Genomic DNA, 24,397 nt, shown 5'->3' with positions numbered 1-24,397 from the left:
TCGATTTTGAATAGCGTTAGTAGTTGTTGCCAGTTTTCTTTTTTTTGTTCTGACTGTACAGTCCTGGGTTCGGCCCCAAACATAAAAACGACAGAATATTTTTTATACTTTCAATTTCGGTCTCAAAGAGTGAAATAACACAAGTATTTACAGATGCATTACCGGGTAAAAATGGTGCCAAAACGAGTCCCTTTAAATGTAATCGGACAACAGAAATAGCCGTTAAATAGTTTGGTTACTAGAACGATTCCCTTGATATTGCGTTAGATTCTATGAAACAAATTTAAAGCGGTTAAAATAGCGCGATGTTCAACAGCATAAAGCAAGCATTGAGTCAGTTTACACACTTTTAGCATGGCGCTGTAGCTAGATCACTATCCTCCATAATATGAAGAGCGTAAGCATGAATTTGTTTTGACTTTGTCACCGAACAAATATGTAATCGGAGACAAATAACAATCCTACTTCCAGGTATAAGGAAGGCCAATATTAACACATGTTTCAAACTGATTTTCAGGAGTGTTGTTTATATCTGCGATCTTTACTCAAAATAATAAACGGGCAGTCAGGTTATAGTTTTAATGATCGATAAAGATTTTGGGATATTTTGCAATGCTTTTATTTGCTGTTATTCCAAGGTACATCAAAATTAAAACAAAACAAAGAGGGTCCAACAATTGGCTTGACATTTAAACACTTTGCACGTGCAAACACATCGAACAAGAAACCAAACTTCGAAATGTTGTTCAGAGCCGGTGCAATGTGACAATTTATTTATTCCCCTGAATGGAGGTAGCAACTTGGTAAGATGTTTGTTGCTGATAAGCCCCGCCGTATGCAGGAGGCATCACTTGTCTCTGGATTATTGCTGTCTGGGCGTCGTATGGACCAGGGTACTGCTGAATGGTCTGAAATTGAGTTTGTAACATCAGGAGCCATGATTGCGAACCGTCTCAAGTCTCAGACTCAGGTGGCAAAAATGCAAATCTTCACATCCTTGTAACTATTTTTCTAATCGATTTTTTGATAATGAAATTAGCTGAATTTTATAACTCGAAATTGTACAATTATCGCATTTATGTTTGTTATACGAATCAAATAAAGAGGATTCTTTGTTATTTAATAAGAGTGATTTTCTGAGTCTGTGTCTAGACTTGGACTTAAGACTGGTCGTAATTTGTTTGTTGTGATGGCAAGACAAACTTGGGCCAAATACATCGTCTTAAAACGGTAAAGACGATTTGCGCTCCCCGTTTTTACTAACGCGTTAAGAAATCAATAACTTGCAAATGTCCTTGAAAATATACGTGGACTACACTTGGAAGTATATATTTGTATTACATACTGTATTACATACTGATCTGATGACCATTTACTTTTAATTAATTGCGAGTATATACACTAAGTCCTTCTGTCTGCAGTAGGTAATATGGAGCAGAAATGTATACAGTTTTGTGAAAAGGTCGGCAAGTTTATTGCCGATTTTAGTCGTAAATTAAATTAATTTTAGGCCATTGTTTCATTTTTCTACATATTTGTGTGAATTAAGAAATAGATACATCGCATAACTTACCTGAACACGATTTTTTCGAAAAATAACAAAGCCAAGAACAGCAAGGACGACAACTCCAAAAACGACGCCTAGCACGATACCAGTTATTTCCCCTACACCAAGGCGGCAATCTGATTGGTCACCGCACGGATCGTAACCGTTACAGTTTGAATCTTCGCTGATACATCGCCCGTTGTCACAGCTGTACTCGTATGAATAGCAATAACCTGTGGAAAATGGAGATTTCTAAAAACCAGAGAAAGACAACTCGCGTTAAACTGAAATTGTTTATTGATATGACTAGTAACGAGTATGCGCATCTTCTAAACAGACCAGCGAGCCAAACATGTCATTTTGGCCAACACTCAAATCAAAAGAAAATAGAGTTTGACTTTTGAATGGAATATATAGAAAATCAGGGGAAAACACGCGCAAGTGGTACTTACCCGTGTGATAAGCAGTGAAGACTAGGGTCATCTGGTTGTAGCTGAAGTCGCCCCCATTCTTAAACCGAAAGGTGAGGTAGCGACCAGAACTTGTAAAGTCACCTTCTACGCCTCCGCTTCCACATACCCTGTCCAGTCCTTAATATAATTAAATATTGCTTTAAATTTTGTATAATCGTCATTTTATAAGTGTTTGGTCTGGGGGCCAATGATAACCTCGAAAGATGTTAAGGTTCGATTTTCCGAATCATTTATTCCAACCAATAGTGTATGACCAAGAAGAATGGGAAATCCCGTATAAGATGGCCCCTTACTGTAGGACCAAAGAACAATGAGAAATCCCGTGTTAGATGGCCCCATACTGTAGGACCAAAGAACAATGGGAAATCCCGTATAAGATGGCCCCATACTGTAGGACCAAAGAACAATGGGAAATCCCGTATAAGATGGCCCCATTCTGTAGGACCAAACAACAATGAGAAATCCCGTGTTAGATGGCCCCATACTGTAGGACCAAAGAACAATGGGAAATCCCGTATAAGATGGCCCCATTCTGTAGGACCAAAGAACAATGGGAAATCCCGTGTAAGATGGCCCCATACTGTAGGACCAAAGAACAATGGGAAATCCCGTATAAGATGACCCCTTACTGTATGACAACAGAACAATGGGAAATCGCGTATAAGATGACCCCTTACTGTAGGACAACAGAACAATGGAAAATCCCGTATAAGATGGCCCCATTCTGTAGGACCAAAGAACAATGAGAAATCCCGTTTAAGATGGCCCTATACGGTAGGACCAAAGAAAAATGAGAAATCCCGTTTAAGATGGCCCCATACGGTAGGATCAAAGAACAATGGGAAATCCCGTTTAAGATGGCCCCATTCTGTAGGACCAAAGAACAATGGGAAATCCCGTTTAAGATGGCCCCATACTGTAGGACCAAAGAACAATGGGAAATCCCGTTTAAGATGGCCCCATTCTGTAGGACCAAAGAACAATGAGAAATCCCGTGTTAGATGGCCCCATTCTGTAGGACCAAAGAACAATGAGAAATCCCGTTTAAGATGGCCCATACTGTAGGACCAAAGAACAATGGAAAATCCCGTATAAAATGGCCCAATACTGTTGGACCAAAGAACAATGGGAAATCCCGTATCAGATGGCCCCTTAATGTAGGACCAAAGAACAATGAGAAATCCCGTGTTAGATGGCCCCATACTGTAGGACAAAAAGACTTATGGGAAATCCCGTATAAGATGGCCCCATTCTGTAGGACCAAAGAACAATGAGAAATCCCGTGTTAGATGGCCCCATACTGTAGGACCAAAGAACAATGGGAAATCCCGTATAAGATGGCCCCATTCTGTAGGACCAAAGAACAATGGGAAATCCCGTGTTAGATGGCCCCATACTGTAGGACCAAAGAACAATGGGAAATCCCGTATAAGATGACCCCCTTACTCTAGGACAACAGAACAATGGGAAATCGCGTATAAGATGACCCCTTACTGTAGGACAACAGAACAATGGGAAATCCCGTATAAAATGACCCTATTCTGTAGGACCAAAGAAAAATGAGAAATCCCGTTTAAGATGGCCCCATACTGTAGGACCAAAGAACAATGGGAAATCCCGTTTAAGATGGCCCCATACTGTAGGACCAAAGAACAATGGGAAATCCCGTTTAAGATGGCCCCATACTGTAGGACCAAAGAACAATGGGAAATCCCGTTTAAGATGGCCCCATTCTGTAGGACCAAAGAACAATGGGAAATCCCGTTTAAGATGGCCCCATACTGTAGGACCAAAGAACAATGGGAAATCCCGTTTAAGATGGCCCCATACTGTAGGACCAAAGAACAATGGGAAATCCCGTTTAAGATGGCCCCATTCTGTAGGACCAAAGAACAATGAGAAATCCCGTTTAAGATGGCCCCATACTGTAGGACCAAAGAACAATGGGAAATCCCGTATAAGATGGCCCCATACTGTAGGACCAAAGAACAATGGGAAATCCCGTATAAGATGGCCCCATACTGTAGGACCAAAGAACAATGGGAAATCCCGTTTAAGATGGCCCCATACTGTAGGACCAAAGAACAATGGGAAATCCCGTATAAGATGGCCCCATTCTGTAGGACCAAAGAACAATGAGAAATCCCGTGTTAGATGGCCCCATACTTTAGGACCAAAAACATTGGGAAATTCCGTTTAAGATGGCCACATTCTGTAGGATCAAAGAACAATGGGAAATCCCATGTAAGATGGCCCCATACTGTAGGACCAAAGAACAATGGGAAATCCCGTATAAGATGGCCCCATACTGTAGGACCAAAGAACAATGGGAAATCCCGTATAAGATGGCCCCATACTGTAGGACCAAAGAACAATGGGAAATCCCGTTTAAGATGGCCCCATACTGTAGGACCAAAGAACAATGGGAAATCCCGTATAAGATGGCCCCTTACTGTAGGACCAAAGAACAATGAGAAATCCCGTGTTAGATGGCCCCATACTGTAGGACCAAAGAACAATGGGAAATCCCGTATAAGATGGCCCCATTCTGTAGGATCAAAGAACAAAGGGAAATCCCGTGTAAGATGGCCCCATTCTGTAGGACCAGTGAACAATGGGAAATCCCGTATAAGATGACCCCATACTTTAGGACCAAAAACTTTGGGAAATTCCGTATAAGATGGCCCCATACTGTAGGACCAAAGACTAATGGGAAATCCCGTATAAGATGGCCCCATACTGTAGGACCGAAGAACAATGGGAAATTCCGTATAAGATGGCCCCTTACTGTAGGACCAAAGAACAATGGGAAATCCCGTTTAAGATGACCCCATACGGTAGGACCAAAGAACAATGGGAAATCCCGTATAAGATGGCCCTATACTGTAGAACCAAAGAACAATGAGAACTCCCGTGTTAGATGGCCCCATACTTTAGAACCAAAACATTGGGAAATCCCGTTTAAGATGGCCCCATACTGTAGGACCAAAGAACAATGGGAAATCCCGTATATGATGGCCCCATACTGTATGACCAAAGACTAATGGGAAATCCCGTATAAGATTGCCCCATACTGTAGGACCAAAGAACAATGGGAAATCCCGTATATGCTGGCCCCATACTATATGACCAAAGACTAATGGGAAATCCCGTATAAGATTGCCCCATACTGTAGGACCAAAGAACAATGGGAAATCCCGTATATGATGGCCCCATACTATATGACCAAAGACTAATGGGAAATCCCGTATAAGATGGCCCCATACTGTAGGACCAAAGAACAATGGGAAATCCCGTATAAGATGGCCCCATACTGTAGGACCAAAGAACAATGGGAAATCCCGTATAAGATGGCCCCATACTGTAGGACCAAAGAACAATGGGAAATCCCGTGTTAGATGGCCCCATACTTTAGGACCAAAAACATTGGGAAATTCCGTGTAAGATGGCCCCATACTGTAGGACCAAAGAACAATGGGAAATCCCGTATTAGATGGCCCCATACTGTAGGACCAAAGACTAATGGGAAATCCCGTATAAGATGGCCCCATACTGTAGGACCAAAGAACAATGGGAACTCCCGTATAAGATGGCCCCATATTGTAGGACCAAAGACTAATGGGAAATCCCGTATAAGATGGCCCCATACTGTAGGACCAAAGAACAATGGGAAATCCCGTGATAGATGGCCCCATACTTTAGGACCAAAAACATTGAGAAATTCCGTGTAAGATGGCCCCATACTGTAGGACCAAAGAACAATGGGAAATCCCGTGTAGGATGATTTTTTAATGTAGGATTTGTTAGCGCAGCGTCGTGTCGGATATTTGTTAAAACATTTGATTTCTTATCTAAACTTAAAACAAACATGTAATTTGCCTCGTTCAATTGAACTTTTGAAAGATTGTGAAATGTCAACTTGGAGCATAATGTATTCTTAAAATTCAGTGATTACTCAAAATTGCTAGACAATAAATGACTCTCCAAATTAAGACGTTACTTACTATTTCTCTTGAGTACAATTGTTTTACGGCGTATTCAAGAACTGTGTGTGGATTGGCAACTTTCCTAGAATTAACATGTTTGTTTTTTGGTGTTTAGTACAGTCAATACAAACCAAATAACGTAAACATAGAGTTCCACAGAGACTTTGTATTACGTGCCAGATTGCCCGTGTTCGACCAATGTCATGCAAGCTTCGTAATTTTGCGTCAATGTTAAATGTCAAAAGTTAAGTTCGTCTGTTCAATAGCTCACTGGCGGTTCCAAGCGTGAAATTAAGTAAACGAACAGACGGTGATAAAACTAAAGTAAGCGTTTTTACAAATTATCTGATGACCTTTCACGATCTTAGTCTGAAACTGTGTATTGTCGTGTATTCCATTTTCGTACACCAGAGTTGTTTGGTACAACATAGATTTATCATTATCAAACCTCTGATTAATGAGAATGGTGTATTGAAGACCTTTCTATCCTACCAATTCGACATAGCACTAGCGGATCCCTGGTGTGCACCAGGTCCCCCAAAATCCTTCATTATTTATGCCCCCGAAGGTGGGCATATTAAAATCGCACCGTCCGTCTGTCCGTCCGTCCGTTTGTCTTGCTCAATAACTCGTGTCCGGGCTGTAACTTTCCCTTGTATGAACAGATTTTAAAATAACTTGCCACATGTGTTCCACATACCAAGACGACGTGTCGCGTGCAAGACCCATGTCCCTACCTCTAAGGTCAAGGTCACACTTTGGTGTTTATTTACAACAGAGTGCTGCATATAAGGACATAGAGTATAAGTTCTCGTGTTCGGGCTGTAACTTTCCCTTGTATGGACAGATTTTAAAATAACTTGCTACATGTGTTCCACATACCAAGACGACGTGTCGCGTGCAAGACCCGTGTCCCTACCTCTAAGGTCAAGGTAACACTTAGGTGTTCATTTACAACAGAGTGCTGCATATAAGGACATAGAGTATAAGTTGTCGTGTCCGGGCTGTAACTTTCCCTTGTATGGACAGATTTTAAAATAACTTGCAACATGTGTTCCACATACCAAGACGACGTGTCGCATGACAAACCCGTGTCCCTATCTCAAATGTCAAGGTCACACTTGGGTGTTTATTCACAATGGAATGCTGCATATATATATATATATATATATATATATATATATATATATATATATTGTCAACTATGGGTGGTATTTTTTATGTTTAGAGGCAATTTAGAATAACTTGCCATATGTATTTGACATGTAAAGGCAAGATCAACTTTTCATGTACTGACCTTGTTCATAGGTCAATGTCACAATCGGGGGCATTCGTCACATACTGTGACAGCTCTTGTTTTTTTTTTATTTCAATGTAGGACATAAAAGTTATAAAATACGCCCAAAATGCACCATGTCGGATTAGAAATTGTTAAAAATTTCTTTGGGTAACCCCCCCCCCCCCCCACACACACACACACACACCCTGCCAACACTTTTAACCAAATAAATAACGATTCTGAGAGAGGGGCGCAAGTCAAAAGGTTACGCCCTTAAGTTAAACCCCCTCTAACGTCGAATCCTGGAGCCGCCCCTGCATAGCATGTTCATTTGGAAAGTGATATAGGGATTCGCTGGTTTCTCATTATCTTACCATGAATTTTGTTGACCGTCCCTGGAACATCACCATCGTAAACAGTAAAGTAGGTGTCATCACAAATGCCCGAGCCCATGTCAAAATCTTCAAACTGAAAATGGAGCCTATCCGCCGTGTACCACGTTTCTATGGTGACGTTGCAGTCACGTTGGTTGACGTAACCGTCAATAACGAGTTTACCGTCATCGATTCCCTCCATAATCATGTCGATGGTACTTCCGCAGTACTGGTCCATGTAGACTGTTATAATGTACATGTATCAGTTATAAGGTGGTCACCAATATGTGACTCTTCATTTAAAATTTGTTTATCGTTACAATTATTATTTTTTTTAAAAAGAGTGGAAATATTTTTTTATTTTGGTGATAATTTTAAGAATTTATTAACAATTCTGATCGTTTACACGTTATTTATATTCATACTACATAGAACTGGGATGATTTTGCATATATGTATCTACATTTTTATTGTTATCATTGTCCGCTTTAAAAGTGTAAGATACCCTTGACATGTCATTTAAATGCGCACAAATGAAATACTCAAGATATTAATTTATGGTATGAACATACACACTTCCCGAACGCACATCACTAGATTTGTGCATGTTCATAAAACCACAACAACAACCACAACCGCAACAACAACAACAACAACAGCAACAACACCACATTGTTTAACTAACTAATATAACGGATAAACATGAAGCTCAAGGGTGGTCGAAAATATAATGTACTGATCTATTTTCAATCAACTTCTACTGATTTATAAAACTTGAATAAACATCAAGCAATCAATCAACCAACCAACCAATGTATACATATAATTTCACTGAGTATGTCAAATATGTTCATTGATCGATTGATTTTACAATAATTATACATCAATAAATATAATTATATATTATTGTACTTACATGTTTCAATTCCATTGGTACATTTGAATTGAAAAATAACAATCGATAAAACAATAAAAAAGATTATTCTCATTTTTATACTTAAAAAAAATCTTTCTATCTAAATCACATATATGTGTATGTCAAACTCAGTCAAACATATGACTTCGTTCTGATTTACATGTCACGATCATCTACGATATATGTGTATGTATTTAAGGTAACAGATGCACAATTGTCAAAATTCTGAATACCTTGTGACCCAAGATTATTATGGTATCATTTGAAGGGAAATCATATTTAACAAAGAAACTGAGAAGTTAAACAATTTTGCAAAAAAGGTTTTTAAAGTATGCAAAATAAACATTGCACGTCCACCATTTTAATTGTAATATAGAGAAAACTGCAATATAACTTTATCTGTCATGTAATTTCTCTATAAGAAATAACCAACCAAATGCACTAGCGGTTCCAGGTGTATCAAAATCGTCCAAGTGTACTTTTTTTTTCAATATAGGAGGACAGTAGTAAACAAATACAACCAAAATGCAGCATTTCGGACTAGAAATAGTTACCTCCCCCCCCCCCCCCCCCCCCACGTTCCCGCAAACACTTCAAATCAAATAAATTTCAGTTCTGAGGGAAGGGCGCGAGTGAAAAGGTTACGCCCCTAAGTAACGCCCCCTTTAACGTCAAATCCAGGATCCGCACCTGTTTCAAATGATACCAACATAATATAGGATCGTCAGGTCAGGCGTCAACATTCAGCATCATTGCCAATGGCTCAGAAGTAGCTTTCTTTCTACATTGTATACCTTAAATTAAATTATCTTCCGTTATCATTTTCAACAATTGATATCATAAGATGAAGTTAATAACTGTAAACACATGATAGTGGTCGTTAGTATCCGATGTAATAGTTGATTATATGTATATCTTACGAGAAACAGATTCTCCCGTGTTCCTACTACTAAGAAAAAGATCTCCTATTTCGTCCAACCTCTTCTTGAAACCTGTTTTTCTTGCAACTTAACTGATCAGTTTTTATCTGAAGTCGTTAATTGTTTTCACCGATTGCCCCGTGAGTCCGAAGCAGCGCGAACTAAGTAATTAAAACCTTTCTGGCCAGAGCTGGTATTCAAGTTTGATCTTAATTGGATCTAAGAACGATGTAGCTAATCGGATGGCTTGTTATAAATAACTGACCAATAGAGTGGATAAAGTCAATAATGTATGACCATAAGAATAACTAAACATAAGTTGAATATTGAATACCACACCTGATCCGCCGTTCAGTGTTTGGTTACACTGATCACAATCCTATAATATACTGTATGTAAGTTTTTCGAACCTCGGGAAATACTTCGAGATAACGGACATTCGATAAAGCCGAAATACAAAAAGGGTTAAACGAAAAAAGTCGAAAACTACGTTACCAGAACATCGAGATAACAGAGTTCGAGTTTCGAATGTATTATATTCCTATGTATGTATGGGGGAGTGCCAAAGAGTCTGGCTAAAGTACATGGGCATGTCGCAACTATCACTTTGATTGTGTCGGATTGTGGTTTTATATAAGCCACAGTGACTCCATGTCAATTAGGAATTCCAAGTCCACGGGGTTCCAACTCTGTAACACAAGAAAAAGATGACTTTGCGAGTTTGTGACGCGGAAGCCTGAGAAATCCAACATTGAAATAGTCTAAAGCAGCTATTTACATAGCATAAGCTGCATCAGTCGACATTGGATTATTGTGTAAAAAACAAAAAGTAAACATAATGTGTTCGAGTATAAATGTTCAATACATTCAATAATCTCGACAGAAATGTATTTAATTTTCCAATGTGGATTAGTTGTTGTTGTCTTCGTTACTAGCGGATAGGTTAAACGATAGTGATGAAACGATTATCGAGTACAATCGATTAATCGTCGCTGATAATGCTATGTCGGCGACAATCGATAGTGGTTGTCCAAAATCGATGTCGCTAATGTTACTTCCGGTATATACATATATTTTTGTTTTGTTGTAAAAGTCGAGTAAATGTAAATTTTTCCTTCCGTAGATTCCTGTTATGTTCATTTAACAACTTTTCAACTGCGGTAAATGTTAACACTTTTGCTAAAAAATACAAACTCTCCCAAAATTACATATGGTTTTCAATTGTTTAAATAATCCATAAAACCTTCATCAATAATCTGTCTCTATGATGTGAGGGGTCTTACCTGCAATTACCTGAATCCCGGCTCGATTCATTCTGTATTTGAAACCTTTTGGGGTACCGTTTGTAATTAACTAATTTACTTTTTTGTGAAAGTTTTATGAATTATGATATTCTAGTGAAATGTTCAATATAACAGGTTATTGAATGTTAATTAAGCTGGTTTACAAAAATATAATATGCTTTCACATTGATAAAATGCTAAGGTAACTTGCTTGATGCGGTGTGAATCAGTTTGCAATTGATGTGTACTTATAAAGTATGTGTTGTTATGTGTTTACGTTAGGTTATTTTGGACAGAAAAAACGGTAATGGAGGTGTAGTTACTGTTGCAAAAAGCATGACTATAGCATCACACCTAATCATTCCAGGTTAAATGATCATGATGACACTTTGTTTAAAGAATGTATTCCTTGCTAATATAATAAACTATCGATTATTGTCTGATAGTAAATCGAAATGCTTGGTCCGATTCGATTCGATTATCGATAGCAAATGGAGTCCGATTTTCAAACACTATTAAATGATCACTCGTAACAAGTCGACCATCTCCGGCAAGCTTCGGGAGTCATGCCTGGTGGATAATGGCCGAGGTACTCCAATTTTTCCGAGCATCCCATATCTTGCAAAAAAAACGTGACCCCATCGACACAAAGACGTGACATTAGATATACAGTTTGAATAACCATACAAACCGAGACAAGTAAACATAATATTGAATAGTCTCTAGAAGTAAGACATAAGACAGGGGCGTTGCTAGGCTTAAAAACACTTGTAGGCCCTCTGGTTGTACATGAAGGTGAATTTGGGGATACCCACCCCAAATATTTCTTTCTAAATTAGAAGCAAAATATTGCAATTTGGACGTGATGTTTTGACGGAATTTCTCTTTTGTCATCCAGCAAAGGCAATGTTTTTTTTCTGGAAAAAAAGTAATTATTACCACTGACACACAGCTGGTGGTCTGACATATGTTGTCAATGAGCATGCGTGCCGCCGCGTGACAATTCACATATTGAAGAGGTGCGTTAAAAGATACGCTAGTCGTCTTCCCGGCGATAATTATTTGTGACACTATATGTACTGATGTATCCTTTTTTATTTTAGGTACATTTATCTTTAAGAAATATTACATACCACTAAGGGTCATATGACATTATAAGAACCGGCCAGTCAGCCCCCGAAGGTGTATATGGGCTGAGGCGTTAGCCGAGGTCCATTCACCTTCGGGGGCTGACTGGCCGGTCCTTATAATGCCATATGGCCCGAAGTGGTGTGTTATATTTCTTATATGATACCGAACTCTTTTTTTACCATTTAATATTTTAAAGCGCCTTTGATGTGTTTTATTGAACAAATCTAATAATAATTACTTGGGAAAAAATGTCATTTTGAAAATTGCAAGCAGCACTCACCAGTTTTATAACGTCAGCGATCCATATTATATGACGTCAGCGGTCCATATTATATTTTTGACGAGGTCCGGACCGGCCAAAAACATGATTTGGACCGCTGACGTCATAAAAACTGGATTTTTATTAAAATACATTGATATACTGACCGATCAACTTTATATACACAAAGAAGGGACACATTCATGTAAGGTATAATATATAAAAATAAATACGCGATGTATCGATTTGGCTTGAAAATGTTTGGGGTCGGAGTTTAAAAATTTGTCGGAGTGTAGGTGGTTCCGGTTGTTCGTATTAACTATCATAACAGGGGGCTTATAATTCACCAAAATTAATAATTGTTGGAAATTCGCGCCTGTTTACCAGCACCGTGTACGTTTGTGAGACACTCTTTTTTATACAGTGAAACTGGCAAAGATGTGAATCACTGTGAATCATGGCTTTATTACGACAAATACACTGTATCAAACGGTGAGTTTATCACGAAATAATTAACCGTTATTTTTTTATAAACCTTTAAAAGAATGAAATCATAAAACAATCTAAGTAGCATTTGTAATAATCGCAATTATGACATAAAAATTAAAGCGAAACGTTGCAATAGTTCCAAATTTTGAGTAGCGGAAACGCCCTGACTTAAATAGCGGCACTCTATAGTATAAGCCCATATTGACAAAGAATTCCCAGAAAATAAGGGACTGATTGCTATGTGGGGGTTGTTATTAAAACACTGGTGTGACGCTAATAAACCTTCATTTCTCATCAGCTTCTTACTGATTTTGCTCTGATATCAGTCTAGAAACATTACCGATGGCTGGTTGTTAGTGAGCAATGAACCTGGAAAGAGAAAATTGATAAATTCAACAAATGGTTATATAATTTAACTTCATAAATGATCAAATTGTAAATAATGACCATCATTAAATATTTAATTTACTTTAAATTCAAAGTAGTATTGTTCAAAACATATATATATTGAGAAAAAAGGAAAATGGTTAAAATTGTAAGAACAGTAGCAAAGAACATATAATGGCATAAAGTATAAAACGCAATTTCTTCAAAAAATATAAAAATGTAATTTTCATATAAGCATCATAATATTTGCCAGGCAATATAAAATGTATGCGCTGTTTTTTCGTTGAGATTATACCTTTCTTATTTCGATTTTGGAGATGAAGTGAGTGGTCTCAGTATTAAAGCAAATATATAACGGTTTCATATTGAATTCCTTCTTTTCTCTAATCTCATTGGTGAAATTGATTTATGCATAGTAGATGCTTAAACCATAAAATGCATATTTTTAAATCTTTTGGAGGGGAGGAAAACCAGTGAGAACACATTTAATAAAATGAGTCATTTAGTTGTGTGTTGCCTTGAGCCTTTATATTTGGAATCATTCGGATTTTTTCCTCAGAAGGAATGTCGATGGAATCGTAACTAGTTCATTATGCATTCATTGACAGGAATGGGTATAAGTAATGTTCCAGCATTTCTTACCAAGTTATGGCAGTTGGTGGAGGATACATCTACCGACGAAATGATAGCATGGGACGTGGTATGAAGATTTTATACGTCATTTTCTTTACTGACTTTGATGAATTTCGGATATTTATTTTCGGATGATCATGATGAAACAAATCTTTATTCAAATTCATGTTGAGTTCTAAAGAATCACCAGAGGTCCCCTTTATATTTACTATTAATCTCATGTGATATAAGATTTTTGAGTGGAATTCAATATTATTTTGATATAATTCAACAAAAATATTAAAATAGTTTTCACAGTTTTCTCTTAATACTTAAATTTTGTCCAACAACTAAGATGGTTCTACTTGTTAAATAGCGAGAAAAACTTCATCAGCAGTGATTTATTTATACTAATTTTGGCTATTAATGGCATGCCTAGGTAAGAAGTTGACTCGTCTATAATTTGAAATTTTATTTTGGTCTTAAAGCTGCACTCTCACAGATTTACGGTTTTTACACCTTTTATTTTTTTTGTCTTTGTGCCTAATTATCTGCAAACCAGTGATATAAGGCTGCTGGAAAAAGATCAGATTGCAGATTTTGATATTTCTGTTAGAAAATTAATGTTTTATGGCTAAAAAGGTTACAAACGGTTTAAGTAAAATGCATTAAACATCAATTATTGAACTTGAATATAAATATCTGCGATCTATTTTTTTGCCAGCAATCTTATATGACTAGTTTTTATGCATTTTTTGCATAAATTAGTTGTTCAAAGACAAAGAAATAAAAAAGTTGTCAAAATATTCAATCTGGGAGAGTGCAGCTTTAAGACAAAGATTGGTCTTCTTGCTTTGTTAAAAAATGCTTGATTAGCAGTGATTGATTTACATTGATTAATGTATTAATTAACTCACTTTTTTATTTAATGTGACAATAATAATATTTCCATCCATACACAGGTCATCATCACATAGCTTGGGTACTAAAATATGGCCTTTCAGTACTCTGATATTGTTTAAAAAGTAATAATATGACATTTCAATAAAAGTCTTCAAGAGTTTTACCTGAAAAAAATATCATTATATATTTATAGAATATGTAAAGGTTACCATGTTCATAAATCCCTCAACCACATTTCCCTAAACAACGTCAAATATTTTCTACAATAGTTGACAACATCTTATACATTTTACACTGTCAGAAAGGTGAAAGACTAAGCTACAACTACAAGAAAAACATAACTATTATGAAAGTTCCTGCTACAATTCTTACATAATCAGATGATATGCCCAGACTAACCGAGGATTCAGACAAAACTTAATCTGAATAAAAAATTGTTGCAGCAAATCTGTTTTCACTTTCAATCACATTTGGCATTAATATAATTAAAGCTGATTTCATTGGTAAGCAATAAAACAGTTGATTGAAAGCTGTCCAATGAAATTGCTTATTACATTCAAAACATAACCGAGTGCATGGTCAAGGTGAAATTGCAAGATGGTGATTAAAAAATTAAATGGAAAGTAGAAATATCGATATATATATAATGTTTGATTCAGTTAATTACACATCTTACTCATCAAATTCACAAAGGTATGGATGATATTTCTGGCTACTTTTTGTAAGGCATGTGCAAAGGTTGCATGTCAGTCAGTATTTAATATGTTTTAGGGGGGAATTTTTTATTTTATTTCTGGAACCTGTACATTGTTTTGGTAATATGCATATTACTTTTTAAACAATATCGAAGGACTGAAGGGCCATATTTAAGTGTCCAAGCTATGTGACAATCACCACTGCATCCATTGGATAAAAAAATCTTGAAGTCTGTTTGAATTATTGCTCCTGATCACTTTAAATCTTACCAATGACAGGAGATTCATAACGTCATGTCTACAATTACACCCAATGACATAATTATGGGAATTAAATGCATGTCTGAATATACTGCCATTGACAATGGGGGACCATAACGTCATGTCTGCTTGTACTGCCAATGACATGGGAGAATCATAATGTCATGTCTGAATATACTGCAATTGACATGGGGGAATCATTACGTCATGTCTGCTTGTACTGTCAGTGTCATTGGGGAATCATTACGTCATGTCTGCTTGTACTGCCAGTGACATTGGGGAATCATTGCGTCATGTATGCTTGTACTGCCAGTGACATTGGGGAATCATTACGTCATGTCTGCTTGTACTGCCAGTGACATTGGGGAATCATTACGTCATGTCTGCTTGTACTGCCAGTGACATGCCAGTGACATTGGGGAATCATTACGTCATGTCTGCTTGTACTGCCAGTGACATGGGAGAATCATTACATCATGTCTGCTTGTACTGCCAGTGCCATTGGGGAATCATTACGTCATGTCTGCTTGTACTGCCAGTGACATTGGGGAATCATTACATCATGTCTGCTTGTACTGCCAGTGCCATTGGGGAATCATTACGTCATGTCTGCTTGTTCTGCCAGTGACATTGGGGAATCATTACGTCATGTCTGCTTGTACTGCCAGTGCCATTGGGGAATCATGACATCATGTCTGCTTGTACTGCCAGTGACATGGGAGAATCATTACGTCATGTCTGCTTGTACTGCCAGTGTCATTAAAGAATCATTACGTCATGTCTGCTTGTACTGCCAGTGTCAGTGGAGAATCAATACGTCATGCCTGCTTGTACTGCCAGTGCCATGGGGGAATCATTACGTCATGTCTGCTTGTACTGCCAGTGTCAGTGGAGAATCAATACGTCATGTCTGCTTGTACTGCCAGTGCCATTTGGGAATCATTACGTCATGTCTGCTTGTTCTGCCAGTGACATTGGGGAATCATTACGTCATGTCTGCTTGTACTGCCAGTGCCATTGGAGAATCATTATGTCATGTCTGCTTGTACTGCCAGTGACATTGGGGAATCATTACGTCATGTCTGCTTGTACTGCCAGTGCCATGGGGGAATCATTACGTCATGTCTGCTTGTACTGCCAGTGCCATTGGGGAATCATTACGTCATGTCTGCTTGTACTGCCAGTGCCATTGGGGAATCATTACGTCATGTCTGCTTGTACTGCCAGTGCCATTGGGGAATCATTACTTCATGTCTGCTTGTACTGCCAGTGACATGGGGGAATCATTACTTCATGTCTGCTTGTACTGCCAGTGCCATGGGGGAATCATTACTTCATGTCTGCTTGTACTGCCAGTGACATTGGGGAATCATTACGTCATGTCTGCTTGTACTGCCAGTGCCATTGGGGAATCATTACGTCATGTCTGCTTGTACTGCCAGTGCCATTGGGGAATCATTACGTCATGTCTGCTTGTACTGCCAGTGCCATTGGGGAATCATTACGTCATGTCTGCTTGTACTGCCAGTGACATGCCAGTGACATGCCAATGACATTGGGGGAATCATTACGTCATGTCTGCTTGTACTGCCAGTGACATTGGGGAATCATTACGTCATGTCTGCTTGTACTGCCAGTGACATTGGGGAATCATTACGTCATGTCTGCTTGTACTGCCAGTGACATTTGGGAATCATTATGTCATGTCTGCTTGTACTGCCAATGACATTGGGGAATCATTACATCATGTCTGCTTGTAATACAAAGCTAAAGGCATTCGCAATAAACAAATATGGCTTCAATTGTTTTGAAACTATATCAAATTGGGAGAAAGTATAACAAATTTAGATATAGATCTATTCTTAATGCTCTTCTTAATTTTAAAAAATATACAGTATATATTTTGGAATCCATTAAAATAGTGTGTAGTCTGTAAACAGTGCATGTTTGATTTACTTATTTGAAGTTTACTTGATGATTACCTCATGTAAGAATACGGTTTAGGTCAGTGTTTGACGCTGAATTGAGTCTGAAACTCTTAAATTTCATCCAATCATAGTTCATACCAAGGAAGCCAGTATTGATAAATGCTTTTTGAAACATATGTGTTCACATGTCAGCTACTGGAAACTTCATTCAATCTTAAAACTGAATAATTAGTTTTGAACAAAGATAGCTTTAAAATGTTTCACTTTGGTTTCTCTTTGACATTTAATCATATCTGAGAAAGCTGGACTCCGTGAATTTGATTTGGACTCCTTATATATGTAAGTAGGTTGTCCAACAAACTCTTATTATAGGCAGTAAGGGTTCTAACGCTGGTCATTGATCATTAATGCATCATTTACATTTTCACCATCCTAGGAAGTTTGACCAGTGGAAGTTTCTGATTCATCAAGCAATATGTTGTTGTCCGATTCTGTGTTTTAAATATTTTTTTGACTTTGTTTGTGAATATTAACATGTTGTAAGGTCATTGTCTGTATATGATTTCAGAGTGGTCAGAGTTTCCATGTGTATGACCAGGCTAGATTTGCAAAGGAGGTCCTGCCCCTCTACTTCAAACACAAGAACATGGCCAGCTTCGTCAGACAGCTAAATATGTGTGAGTAGTGATTCTAAGTAGAGGGCCTATACGTTTCACTTCAAGGTCAAATAAAAACAATGTTACATGATTACAGTAACCTGACTTACCCTGTTTTAAGTTCCAAGCCTAACTATTTTATTAGTAACAAAAATATTGGTAACAAAAATGGATAAAAAGATAACTATTTATCATTATTAGATATATTATTAGGGATGCAAACGAATATTCGAATATTCGATCAAACGTTTGGTATTCGAATGTCAAAATCGGTATTCGAATATTCGAAAAAAAAAATTCAATAAAGAGAACAAAACACATTTTGCCTTCATCACTGATGTTTATAAAGCTCGTTTATCTTGTTTTTACAACGATTGGCCCCTAATCCCAGAGGTGTGAATGTGATGACTAGACACGCGACATGTGTCATTTAGGGACATTTCGTCGGGTACTATAAAAAGTCCCCCTACTTTTACAATAACTGGCTAGGGATCGGCTTTAACACCAATGTGTTGTCTTGGCTGCAAATTATGCTGTGCAAAATAGCGCAAAACGAGGTGATGATATAAACGCCACAATAATGTAATATTGTGCTCAATAATGTTGTTGCATATATGTGCTTTAAACTGTTTTCATCTTTCAATCCATCTAATTTCACATTGTTTACAAAAGGCAGCGGAATTGAATTATTCGATTTTGTTGTTTGTCTGTTTATAATGTATTGCTTTTTACTTCCTGGAAATGGAGAATTTCAAAGGCTCATTTGGGGAAATCAGGGTCCGCCGCGCGTACTGGATACGACAAAATAGGGTTTAAATGCCCCGGCTATTACTTTAGCGAATAATAATAGTAGTTTACTACATCTTCTAAAATATGTATTTCGCTAATCGAATATTCGAATATTCGATCGAAAGAATTACCGAATATTCGAATATCTGTTTTGCCATTCGTTTGCATCCCTATATATTATCCATTTGGCTCATTTTCACAAGGTGATAAAGTTGACTTTTATTGTGCTTCTAAGTCTTTCTTGGCAATATTATAATTAGAAGAATACGTAACTTATATAAACAATAAAAGGATTAACATTTTTCTTAGTAAAAATAATTTTCCAAAATATATTGCTAACCATACATACCTATACATGGAGCCTGTTTTATTGTCAGCATGTAACATTTATCAAAGTTACAATGATCTCGACAATATACATTTTAACAATGTTTTCAACTAAAATGGGTTACAGGGCTCTCACTAGGCTGAAATTTTTGGGAGAAGGGACTTCTCCCTTCAGTCAATTTAGGGAGAAGTGGGGAGACTTTAGGGAGAAGTGATACTTTTCGTAACACCTGATACAAAAACTATGCCATACCAACACCTAAGTTTATATTCACATTCAAAATTAATTGCTATAACTATACAAAATGTTCACAAATAATGTATCATTTTTGGCTCAGCAAAAGTGTATTTGTCAATGTCACATAGTTAATCTTCAAATAGAATCTAAAATGAATCAAAAACCAAGACAGCTAAGGATTTGAAACAATCAAAATGACCTTATAAATGAACTGTCAATATAGTAGGAGGACGAATTTTATTTTGGTACGTTCGGGATGGGTACGAATGTCACATTCAGCTATGCTGTTATATACTTGTCTCTGGCTAAATAATTTTCAATATGCTGACATTTAAGAACCAAATGACATTTAAATCACTGTTCTTGATGAAATTTTGACCAATACATAATGGGAGGTTGAGAAAATTACTCGGAAAATTGTTCTGACAAACGATCTCCCGGATTTTTAAGTCATAAACAGGAGAAAAATACTGTTAAGTAAACAATACATAAAGCAAAAAAAGAAGATTTTTTTGTGTTTACAAATAATTTTTTATCATTTCATTTTATCATGAACATTTTACTAAAACCAATCAAATATTTGTTGATACGTCGTGTTATTGATTTTCTTAGCGCCACCTTGCCGATGGCCCGAGATGGCTATGACCGTCTGCTTCAAAAACAACAATGTTTAAAATGTCTTGCATTGTTTGTTCAATACATATATCAATTACTTTTTAACTTCTTTAATGCTTGACACGATTTTTCATAATTATGTCGCCTTTTCAGTCTGATTAAAACGAACTTATATCATTTGATCAGGGACTTCTCAATGTACATTCTGATTGGTTGACCATCAATAGCTCCGCCTACTGGCGATGTTTTGGTAATTGAATGGCACGGCCCAATTATCGGATTAGGAGATTACCTAATTTTATGAATGGCTAATTGCGGTGTTTTGACTAATGTGACAGTGGTCAAATACTCGCTGATTGACAGATTTACTGTGCTAATTTTTTCGGCAAAGTCAATGTCGCTTTGATGATACAAATGGGCGAAGTCTGGGAATTTTAGGCGACCAATTCGCCCAAGTCGCCCCCTCGCGAGAGCCCTGGGTTATTGAAATCACAGGATTCAGTTATGTGCCAGGATCCACCCAATCCCCCAAAAAGTCTAAAATTTATTTTCAACACCAAAAATGATTCAAACATGATCATTAATCACAAAAACTCCACAAAAAAATCACAATTTATTCTATTATAACATATTTTTTTACAGACACTCATTTGTGTGTGATTTGTTCATGCTGTTTGAGCATTTGGAAATAGGCAATTGTGCCTATCTGCATTTTACAACATGAAACAAATGCGACAAATCCATTTATTTACGTTTTAAATAATTATTCACTACTGTTCAACATCAAATCATCCGCAGCTGAGTATTTCTTGTTAAAGAAAGGCAATTGAATGTACATGCATTTGTATAAGGGGAAAACTTTTAATTTTTATGTTATAATGATATGATAAGTTGAATGACTGCGTTTATCCAATTAGAGTGCGATATTAAAATATACAATGAGGTCATAACTCTTATTGGTTCATAGTTATCAAAATTAAGACATTTGAATGAACACGTGTCTTGCATCAATTTTTTTGTCTGCCCTGCTTTTAAAATCCAGTATTTGAGCAAGCCCGGAAAGCTGTTACCTGTGCAGGGCTTGCTCAGGCTAGTACTAATTTTGTCTTCTGGGTTCATGTAATATGAACATCTAAAAAATAAAGTAGGTGAATGAGTTTTGTTTGCCTTGATGATTCCTAATTCCTCTATTTCTTTTGCTTCATATCACAGACTAGCAATTCTGTGTTATGATAATCACACTCTTGAGTTTTGACTACAATACATGAGAGAGAAAGGACCATGAAATATTGTATTGATTTTGAACGTCATATACATGAGATGCCAAGATTGATAAAAACTGTGAACATTTCTTACCTTGGAAAATGACAAGGCTCGACAGTGATTATTGTATACATGTATGTCCTTATAAAAGGATACGCATGCTCTATTTCACTGCCAAAAGTAATAGGGTTGGTTGTAAAACCTGATACTTTTAGCTCGTCTGTTGAAGAATGCCAAGTATTCATTCATTTTTATCAATACCAAATGCGGTGAGACAATGTTGTCACAATTCCAGTTCCGTGTTATGAGCATGCTTCAGTGTGTCCGTCCATCTGGACTAAACCTTCCCCATTCTGTATATTTATCATGCATTATAATTTATATGGTTTTATAACACTTGCCATGAAGGGTCAACATGAAGATGTGGCTTGTCGTGGACAAGGCCGACGTCTAACTTCATGGTCAAGGTCACACTTAAAGGTCAAAGGTTAATATGATAACTGTTGTAGGACTGTACCTTGTCTGGTTTTTCATGGAAACTTGACAGTAATGTTCATCAAAATAAGGCGGTGTGTCACACACAAGACCAGGTATGAAAGTAAAGGTCACGTTCACAAGTAAACGTTTGAAAAGATCCTTTTCAGGGTGTTATGAAGCCCAGATCTGTATTTCAAAGGTCAAGGTCATGCTTGAGGTTAAATGGTGGAAATGGTCTTTGTCCGTGCTTTAAAATGGCTGTACCATGCAATTTACAAGGGTTTCAAAAGACTTACCATAGAAGTTCATAGTGATGAAGCAGAGTGTTGCAGGTTCCATGTGTGTACATGTACATTGTATGTCAGTGTGTCTGTCTTTATGTCCAGACTGAAGCCTTGTGTGGGCTTTATCTTCACCATGCAATAATAATTATTTGCTTATTGCTCAACTCCATGTTATACTGTGTGTATGTGTAATTGCATGGAAGAGCATTATGTCTTAGTCAAAGGCTAATACACAATCAGTAAGCAATCCCTCTTGGCTCGATATTCTTGAGGCTTGAAGTATTTTGGCTTGTCCCTGGAATGTCAAGACGGGTTTTGAGTGTATAATGGTGGAACTTAAAATATTCTCAACCATCTGCGGTTGAAACATGAATCTTAAACAACTCCAAGGAAGCAGCATGAGCAGCCCCAGCAAAAGATGCCCTACTATGTTTTTTGCTGAGTTTATTATCAATGAGTGTTGCTCAAAATACTGATTTCATGATCATTTTACAAAGGGAGTACCGTAAATTACTGGTTATAAGACACATTTTTTTCCATCAGATTTTGATGTAAAAAAAATGCCTGCTTCTTACAAACAGTAACAAGCTTTTGACCTTTTTTTCTGAGGTCGATTTCGGGCTGAAATTGGCTCTTCAGAGAAATAAATGGTGAAAAAACTAGTTTGTTTAGATTTATGTAGAAAGGGATGTTACTGGCATCATCTCAATTGAGTTTATACGGGATAAAATGGCAGTTGAAGATCATGATACAGTGTATCGTAAAACGTTTATTAATTTAAATTTTCATTATTGTACGATTAAAATTATTCAATATTATTCTGTATAAGACAATAATTAAACATGCATGTAAAGAAGCATAGCTGTGCACTGTCAAAATATTTTTTGTCTGTGGTATGATAAGGTGTGAAAAACTCGCACTACCTTTAAGCAGTTTAACATACCAATAGTACAAACTGTTGCGATAATAGTCTTGTTTTTTTGCACTTTGCCAAGTTCTTTATACTTTCCAGTAGGTGTTGACATTTTGAGAACAAACACGTACATATGAGGTTTTTGCTTCACAAAACTTTTCATTCCTGACAGAATATTGTTTACGATACATCGTTTCACAATTTTTTATACCCCCACAAAGGAAATGGTTTGCCATTCCTGTGTCCAGGTATTCGTCACTCCTGTGACAGCTCTAGTTTTATTTGTCACTGTCAATGGTGGCAGACGATTTTAACATTTTTTCAATGCGTCCTATAAACCATAACATAGATTAAAAGTTTTTAATCGAGTTTTTCACAGATTTTTTTGCCTGCGTCTTACAATCCCTTTCGTCTTATAACCAGTCATTTACGGTAAGCTATATTGTTGGTTAATATAATAATGCTTAATACTTGATATTTTCAATGTGTTATCCAATGGGTTGGGGGGGGGGCATAAAGGGAACTTAGTGATTGAACGATTCTTGACAGGCAAGGATTTTACGTTGACTGTCCTAGTGAGACCGCCACCTAGGAAATATACTTTGATGGATTTCAGACAACAAAGTTTGAATTATTAGTATGAAGATTAGAGACAATTTTCAGATAATTGAAAGCTTATCCAAGTTTAAAGTGGCCTATACTGAAGTTGAAGCTGGTAATATTTTCCTGTTTTTAATATATATATAGTTCAAAATTTAAATAAACATATATAGCCTTGTTACAATTTCCATAGTCAAGTATTGAAGTAGTTAATTTAGTAAGACTTCTTACTTGTATATCCAAAAGTCAGCTCTTAATGACTGCATTTTAAACACAGCCAAGCGCAGCAAATGCTTAAGCTAATAAAATACACATATATATTAGTAGTGGACTTAAACTTTATATCTTATAGCATGATCATTTTTATAAATTGAATTTTTTTTTTAAATAAAATGACAAATTTAACCCATTTTTAAAAGTTTACCTCCAAACAGAATGCCCAGTTCTTTTTTTAGAATGGAAAATTCTATATACAGTAACTCAATGCACTAGTACCACAAAGATCTGAGGTAGAAATGAAAACCCTTTGGACATTTATTTACTTTTATTGTTAATAGGGTATTTCAATTAAGTGACAGGCTATGGGAGCCTGTTCCATTTTCTAAAGATCGTCAAAATTGGACTTTAACTTATTTGGTGTTTGTTTGTGCATTCGCCGTCAGAATTGAGATATATAAAATTAATGAACAGGAACTTTGAAAAATCTTTGATTGTCAGTGGCCCGTACAAAAATGCAAACACCAAATATATGCTACCTTTTACTACTGACACTGGTTTAAACAGTAAGTCCTGA

The 24,397-nt window shown here is 36.9% G+C and overlaps 2 protein-coding genes across 10 annotated transcripts in view; one reads left to right on the top strand and one right to left on the bottom strand.

Annotated features, from left to right (window-relative positions):
• Positions 1-603: 603 nt before the first annotated feature.
• On the bottom strand, positions 604-8,712 carry LOC128245039 (low-density lipoprotein receptor-related protein 12-like). Its single transcript, XM_052963247.1, has 5 exons — positions 8,575-8,712; positions 7,659-7,901; positions 1,999-2,136; positions 1,574-1,779; positions 604-908 (listed from the first exon to the last, which is right to left on the bottom strand). Exons 1-5 carry the CDS (start codon positions 8,645-8,647, stop codon positions 771-773), a joined length of 798 nt encoding a protein of 265 aa, XP_052819207.1. The 5' UTR covers positions 8,648-8,712; the 3' UTR covers positions 604-770.
• Positions 8,713-13,597: 4,885 nt separating this feature from the next.
• Positions 13,598-24,397, top strand: part of LOC128245035 (heat shock factor protein-like) — a 47,004-nt gene continuing 36,204 nt past the window's right edge. For all 9 annotated transcript variants that reach the window (XM_052963242.1, XM_052963235.1, XM_052963237.1 and 6 more), the window contains exons 1-2: positions 13,598-13,743; positions 18,011-18,119. In XM_052963242.1, the coding sequence (XP_052819202.1) occupies positions 13,636-13,743; positions 18,011-18,119 (217 nt within the window). In that variant the 5' untranslated portion in view covers positions 13,598-13,635. The remainder of the gene's footprint in view (positions 13,744-18,010; positions 18,120-24,397) is intronic.

The sequence above is a fragment of the Mya arenaria genome, chromosome 8 (genome assembly GCF_026914265.1).
Source record: "Mya arenaria isolate MELC-2E11 chromosome 8, ASM2691426v1".
Classification (NCBI taxonomy): domain Eukaryota; kingdom Metazoa; phylum Mollusca; class Bivalvia; order Myida; family Myidae; genus Mya; species Mya arenaria.
Note: the sequence above shows the minus strand (reverse complement) of the source record. Positions and strands in the feature narration are given on the sequence as shown.